The sequence below is a fragment of the Agelaius tricolor genome, unplaced genomic scaffold, assembly GCF_023055355.1.
Source record: "Agelaius tricolor isolate 1412-34295 unplaced genomic scaffold, bAgeTri1.0.p SCAF_64, whole genome shotgun sequence".
In the NCBI taxonomy this organism is placed as follows: domain Eukaryota; kingdom Metazoa; phylum Chordata; class Aves; order Passeriformes; family Icteridae; genus Agelaius; species Agelaius tricolor.
In genome coordinates, this window is record NW_027269324.1 from 1,668,709 (window position 1) to 1,675,571 (window position 6,863).

A 6,863-nucleotide genomic window follows, 5' to 3' on the forward strand; every position below is an offset into this window, starting at 1 on the left:
GCTTTTTTAATGTACTGCTCTGGGTTTCCTGGATGGGAAATTGCCCATAGATATTCATCTCTCAGTTAAAGCTGAGAAAAATGAAAAAATTTTCTCTCAGATCTGAATAAATTGGGCAGTGACAGAAATCAGCCCTTAGAGGCAGCATCAGTGTTGCTTCTCCAGCCTCCTCAGGATTGCTCTGACGTTGCCATCAGAGCCTGCAGAGCCAGAGCTGCCCCTGGGCAGTGCCTGAGCTGGGAGGGCTCTGCAGGGCAGAGCTGAGCCCCCAGGGCTGGGCTGGGCTCTGGCAGCACTGGCAGGGCCCAGCCCTGGGCACAGGGAAGAAGCTGCTGGCAGGGACAGCTCCAGGCAGCAGAGCCCTGGGCAGGCAGTGGGGGGAAAGTGCCCCCAGGCTGTGCTGGGATATTTCAAGTCCTCTCCAAACCCAACTATTCCATGATTACTTTTCTTACAGATCCCCATGCCAAGGCATCACAGCAAATGTCCAACAGCAGCTGCATCAGGCACTTCCTCCTGCTGGCATTGGCAGATACGCGGCAGCTGCAGCTCCTGCACTTCTGCCTCTTGCTGGGCATCTCCCTGGCTGCCCTCCTGGGCAACGGCCTCATCATCAGCGCCGTAGCCTGCAGCCACCACCTGCACACGCCCATGTTCTTCTTCCTGCTCAACCTGGCCCTCACTGACCTGGGCTCCATCTGCACCACTGTCCCCAAAGTCATGCACAATTCCCTCTGGGACACCAGCAACATCCCCTACACTGGATGTGCTGCTCAGCTCTTTTTCTTTCTGTTCTTCATCTCAGCAGAGTTTTTCCTCCTGACCATCATGTGCTACGACCGCTACGTGTCCATCTGCAAACCCCTGCACTACGGGACCCTCCTGGGCAGCAGAGCTTGTGCCCACATGGCAGCAGCTGCCTGGGGCTGTGCCTTTCTCTATTCACTGCTGCACACAGCCAATACATTTTCTCTGCCCCTGTGCCATGGCAATGCCCTGGGCCAGTTTTTCTGTGAAATCCCACAGATCCTCAAGCTTTCCTGCTCACATTCCTACCTCAGGGAACATGGGCTAGTTGCAGTTAGTGCCTGCTTACTATTTGGCTGTTTTGTGTTCATGGTTTTCTCCTATGTGCAGATCTTCAGAGTCATGCTGAGGATCCCCTCTGAGCAGGGACAGCACAAAGCCTTTTCCACCTGCCTCCCTCACCTGGCCGTGGTCTCCCTGTTCCTCAGCAGTGCCATATTTGCTCACCTGAAACCGCCATCCATCTCATCCCCATCCCTGGATCTGGCAGTGTCAGTTCTGTACTCTGTGGTGCCTCCAGCCCTGAACCCCCTTATCTACAGCCTGAGGAACCAGGAGCTCAAGGCTGCAGTGAGGAGACTGATGACTGGATGCTTTCAGGAACATTAAACTGCTGGAAAATTTCTGCAAATCACTTGTTGGTGATACTTCTTGTTGGTTTCATTTTGGAGATTTCTTTCCTTTGTTTTAGTTTTTTTCATATTGTCCACAAAGAAATGTCATTCTTTTGCCATTTCTCATTTTGTTTCTCTCCACCTTCCCTGTGGCCACAGACTGTGTAAATGAGGGGCTGTCCTCTTTCTGTATTTAAAGGAAGTAAAGAATCTCCCAGCAAAGTTTTCTGCAGTGATCCCCTTGTGTTCCCTTCTCTGGAGCTGCAGCAGCAATGTCTGTGTGCAGAGCTGGGGGCAGATCAGTGCTGGCACAGCAGCTCTGCTCCTGCTGGCCACACCATTCCTGAGCCAGGCCAGGAGCCATTGGCCTTCTTGGCCACCTGGGCACACTGCTGCCTCATGTCCAGCCTGCTGTCCATCAGTCCCTGCAGGTCCCTTTCTGCCTGGCTGCTCTCCAGCCACTCTGTCCCCAGCCTGTAGCGCTACAGGGGTTGTTGTGGCCAAAGTGCAGGGCCCGACACTGGGACTTGTTAAACCTCACCATGTTGGATTTGGGCCCTGGATCCAGCCTGTCCAGGTCACTGTGCAGAGCCCTCTGTTGCTCCTACAGGTCAACACTCATACCCCGTGTGGTGTCATATGCAAAGATGTCCTTGGTTCCATGGGGTCCCTCAGTGTCACAATGGCCACTTGGTTACACCAGGCCCTGCACTGTCACACTGGTCTCCTTGGTTCCATGGGGCTTCACAGTGCCACAATGTTCTCGTTGGTGCTGCAGTTTCACAGTGGCCCCTTGGTTCCATGGGGCCCCAGGGTGTCACAATGGCCCCATGGTCACATGAGGTCCCACACTGTCACCATGGTCTCTGTGGTTCCACAAGTCCCCTCAGTGTCACAATGGACTCCTTGTCCACAAGGCCACACAGTGTCACAGCATTATTCCAGATTCCTCAAGGCCCCATCGTGTCACAGTGGCCCCTTGGTTACACAGGATCCTGCAGTGTCACAATGGCCCGTTGGTGCCATGAGGCCCCGCAGTGTCAGAACGGCCCCTTGGTTCCACTGGGCCCTGCAGTCTCCCAATGGTCTCCTTGGTTTTGCAGTGTCAAAATGGTGAAACCCCTTGGTTACACGAGGCCCTGCAGTGTCACAATGGCCTCTGTGGTTCCACGAGGGCCCAGAGTGTCACGGGGCACTCCCTGATTCCATTTTGCCCCAGAGCACCACCATGGACCCCTGGTTCTGTGGGGATGCACGGTGTCACCATGGTCCTCTTAGTTCCACGAGGCCCTGCAGTGTCACAATGGCCCCAGAGTGTCCCAATCATCAGAGAATGACAGAATCAAATAGGCTGGAAAGGACCTTTGGGATCATCAAGTCCAACCAATGCCCTAATACTGCCTTGCCACCCAGACCATGCCACTAAGTGCCACTGGAGAGGGACAGTGACTCTGCCACCTCTCCCCTGGCCAGCCCATTCCAGTTCCCACTCACCCTTTCTGTGAAGAACTCCTTCCTATTGTGCAGCCTGAGCCTCCCCTGGCGCAGCTTAAGGCTGTGTCTTCTTGTCCTGCCCTCCAGCAGATCCACACTCACACCCAGCTTGGTGCCATCTGCAATTTGTGAATGCTGGACTCCATCCCCTCACCCAGATCATCAGTGAAGATATTAAAGAGGACTGGGCCCAGCACAGACCCCTGGGGACAGCACCAGTGCCTGGACACCAGCTGGGTGCAGCACCATGCCCACCACTCTCTGGGCCCAGCCTCCAGCCAGCTCTTAAATCTCCCAGCAAGGAGGGAACCTGCCCAAGCCGTGGGCTGCAGCTTTTCCAGGGAATGCTGTGAGAGACAGAGTCAAAGGTTCTGCTGGAGTCCAGGCACACAACATCCACAGCCTTTCCCACATCCACAGCTGGGTCACCTGGGCATAAAAGGAGACCAGGTTGGTCAGGCAGGACCTGCCACCCCTAAATCCACGCTGGCTGGCTCTGATCCCTGGGCCATCCTGTGGGTGCCCTGTGATGGCACTCAAGGTGATCTGTTCCATAACCTTGCCAGGCACCCAGGTCAGGCTGACAGGCCTGGAGTTCCCCAGCTCCTCCTTCCAGCCCTTCCTGGGGATGGGCTCACACTGGCACCTCCAGTGCTCTGGGACCTCCCTGCTGAGCCAGGACTGATGGTAAATGATGGAGAGCAGCTTGGGGACCTCATCCACCAGCTCCCTCATCCCCCTAGCATGGATCCCATCTGATCCCATACACCTGTGAGCATCTGAGTGGCTCAGCAGGTCAGCAGCTGCCTCCTCCTGGATTCCAGGGGGCTGTTCTGCTCCCTGTGCCCATCTACCAGCTCAGGAGAACACTTGTCCTGAGAACAGCCTGTCCTAATATTGAAAATTGAGACAAACAAGGTGTTAAGTAGCTCAGCCCTTTCGTTATCTTTAGTTACTCTATTCTCTACTGCATCCAATAAATAGTAGAGGTTCTTCTTCTCCCTACCTTTGCAACAATTTTTTTTTAATAAAAACCTTTTTTTTTTACAGAAGCCGCCAGGTTAAGTTCTAATTGAGCTTTCACATCTCAACTTTTCTTTCTGAATAACCCATTAAAATCATTAAATGCTTCCTGAGTTGCCAGTCCTTTTATCCCTGGAGTTCCCGCTAAAGCTCCATGGGCAGCCAGTCATTGTCCTTACCAGCTCATCTTTTGTCACACTGGGACAGGCTGCTCCTTCTCCCTTAAATTACCTTCTTGAAATGTGTGTCCTTCCTGGACCCCTTTGTTTTTAAGGGGTGTTTCCCTTAAAAAATCAGTACCCAATTTGGCACTCCCCAGATCTGCATCCTAAACAGGCCAAAGTCTGCCCTTCCTAATTCCAGTGTGGAAGTTTTGTTGCTGCCCCTCCTTCTTTCACAGAACATGGAAAACTTGATTATTTCATGGTCACTGTGCCCCAGGCAGCCTCTGAGCCCCACATCTGCCCCCAGCCCTTCTCTGTTTGTGAACAGCAGCAGACAGAGCTTTCCTTGGCAGTGGGAGTGTTACCAAAGATTCAGTGAAACAGAAAACTCCTTAACCCCAGTGTAGCATTAAGAAGCAGCATTCTTTATTCAGCTGGATGCATGGGGGAGAGCTCCTCCCAAAGCCGTGCAGGCTGAGTACAGGAAAGTTTCTGTTTATTTTCTGTATTTTGCTCACATATTCATTGATTGTCCTGGACTAAACATACATATGATAATCATTTCCCCAAAATCATTAACATATTTCCCCTCCCTTGTACCCATGTGTTCTTCTGTCCTGGGGGTCTCTCTGGTGGTCCCTGGTGGTCGTGGACCCCAATGTTCCAGTGGGCCTGGCTGAGCTGGCAGGACCCTGAGGCTGCTGAACGTCCAGTTCCCCTTCTCACACAATGGGCCTTGTGTGGTTTCCATAGGCCTGGGGATATGGAGAACAAGCTCCAGGTGTCAGCTCACCTGCTGGAGACAATTGATCATCTGGTAAAATGAGGTCACAGAGTGGGCTATGACATCACAGAGTGGGTAATGTGAGGTCATTGATGAGCTATGACATCACAGACTGCCTCTGTGACATCACAGAGCCAGCTGTGACATCACTGGGCAGACTATGACATCACTGAGTTGGCTGTGACATCAGAGGCCAGCTGTGTGACATTGGAGAATGGGCTGTGAGCTCACAGAGCAGGCTGTGACATCCCAGAGGGGCTGTGTGATATCCCAGCAGGGCTGTGTCAGGTCACTGGGTTGGTCACTCGGCCCCAGCTCCCCCTCACAGTTTCTCCCAACAAGTCCAATGCTGTCCATGCCCAGCGGGGTCCCTGTCCCCCGGGATCCCCCCGGCCCACCTGGAGCCACAGCCTCCACCAAAGGATGTTCCACAGGATCCACCCCAGAGCCTGACAGGGGACAAGGGGCCAGGGCTGTGTGACCAGGACATCAAGGACGTGGATTATCCAGGTCACTGTGGCCTGGGTTGGGTTGCCCAGGGCAGGAAAGATGTCTGGCAGCTGGAGCAGGGTCTGGGAAGGGCCTCCAAGGTGGGGCTGGAGCCCTTGGGCTGTGAGCAGAGGCTGAGGGAGCTGGGCTTGTCCAGCCCAGAGCAGGGAAGGCTGAGGGGCTCCTCATCCCAGCCTGGCAGTGCCAGCGAGGAGGGGATGGAGAACACAGAGCCAGGCTCTTCACCGGGGGCCTGGTGGGAGACAAAAGCCAATGGGTGGAGGGGGAAAGAGGGGAGATCAGCCAGGACAGGAGGAGGTGAAATGAGTCAGGCTGGTTTCAGCATTTCCTCAACACCAAGAGCAGCCTGAGCTCCCTTCTCCATCCACCACTGACAGCTTTTCAAATCAGGAATTGTTGGAGCTGTTTCGCCCCCACTCCAAGATGAGCATCCTGATACAAGAACTTAATTGTTTTTATATCTATCACAGAACCATTCTTGTCTAAAATTAATTTTAATATGGAAATCCCTTGTGAATGGTGCACTCATCAGGCACTGCTGGGACGTTGCACATGGCTCAGGGAAGAGTGAGATTGTTATTAAATTGTGTCCTGTTCAACTGTGGTCTGTTGGCCATGAGGAGAAACTTTCTGTGCCTCTGAGTCTCACCAGTTCCTGACCCTGAAAGGACACAAACCTGATGAGTTGTGGTTCCCACTCCAGTGGTGGCACTTGGACCTCCCTCCATAGCCAGAGCAGAGCTCCCTTGTCCCAGAGAGTCCCTGGCAAAGGAAGGATGAAGGAACCAGGATAGGCTGTGGGGATCAGGGGCAGAGCCAGGGAGAATGACTTTTGCATTGGATGGAGCTGTGCCTTCCCTTGGCTTTGTTGGCTGACAAGAAATGAACATCCCTCTGTGTCTCAGGCAGCTCCTTCTCCAAGGAAAGCAGGTGGGAGTTGGAGCCAAGGAGCTGAAAGCTGCAGGTGCAGCCTGGGCTGGAGGGAGCTCAGATTTGCACAAGGCTGCTCTGAGTGCCAGGGCTTGGATGGGGGAAATGGTGGGGTGGGGGTAGGGACAGAGTCTGATTGAATGTCAGCCATGAAGGGTCTTGATTTTCATATCCATTCAAACTGCACGAGGAGGTACTTGGATTCAATGTCCATTGGAGATTGCACATATCAATGAATTAACAGGAAAACAAAACTAACAGGACCTAAGAAATCTTTTCTCGCTGTCTTTTTAAATATAATGTATTCAGTTTGAATACACTTCTGAAATCTACTTAACCACAAAGGATTTGTAAATTAAAATCAAATGATTCCCAGAGGCTTGGCATGTTCAGGTGTTCTGAATGTTCATGAGCCCTGGGACACTGAATTCCTGCACTGAAGAGCTGAAGGCTGAACAAGCCTCTGGAGCAGGGAAATTCAGCAGCAGCCTCCAAGTTGCTGAGGATGTCAGCAGCTCCCAGTGAGGCCATCCCTGC

At 53.1% G+C, this 6,863-nt stretch overlaps 1 protein-coding gene across 1 annotated transcript; it reads left to right on the forward strand.

Annotated features, from left to right (window-relative positions):
• Nucleotides 1-483: 483 nt before the first annotated feature.
• On the forward strand, nt 484-1,416 carry LOC139605298 (olfactory receptor 14J1-like). Its single transcript, XM_071456660.1, has one exon. The coding sequence runs from the start codon at nt 484-486 to the stop codon at nt 1,414-1,416; it is 933 nt and encodes a 310-aa protein (XP_071312761.1).
• Nucleotides 1,417-6,863: the final 5,447 nt, after the last annotated feature.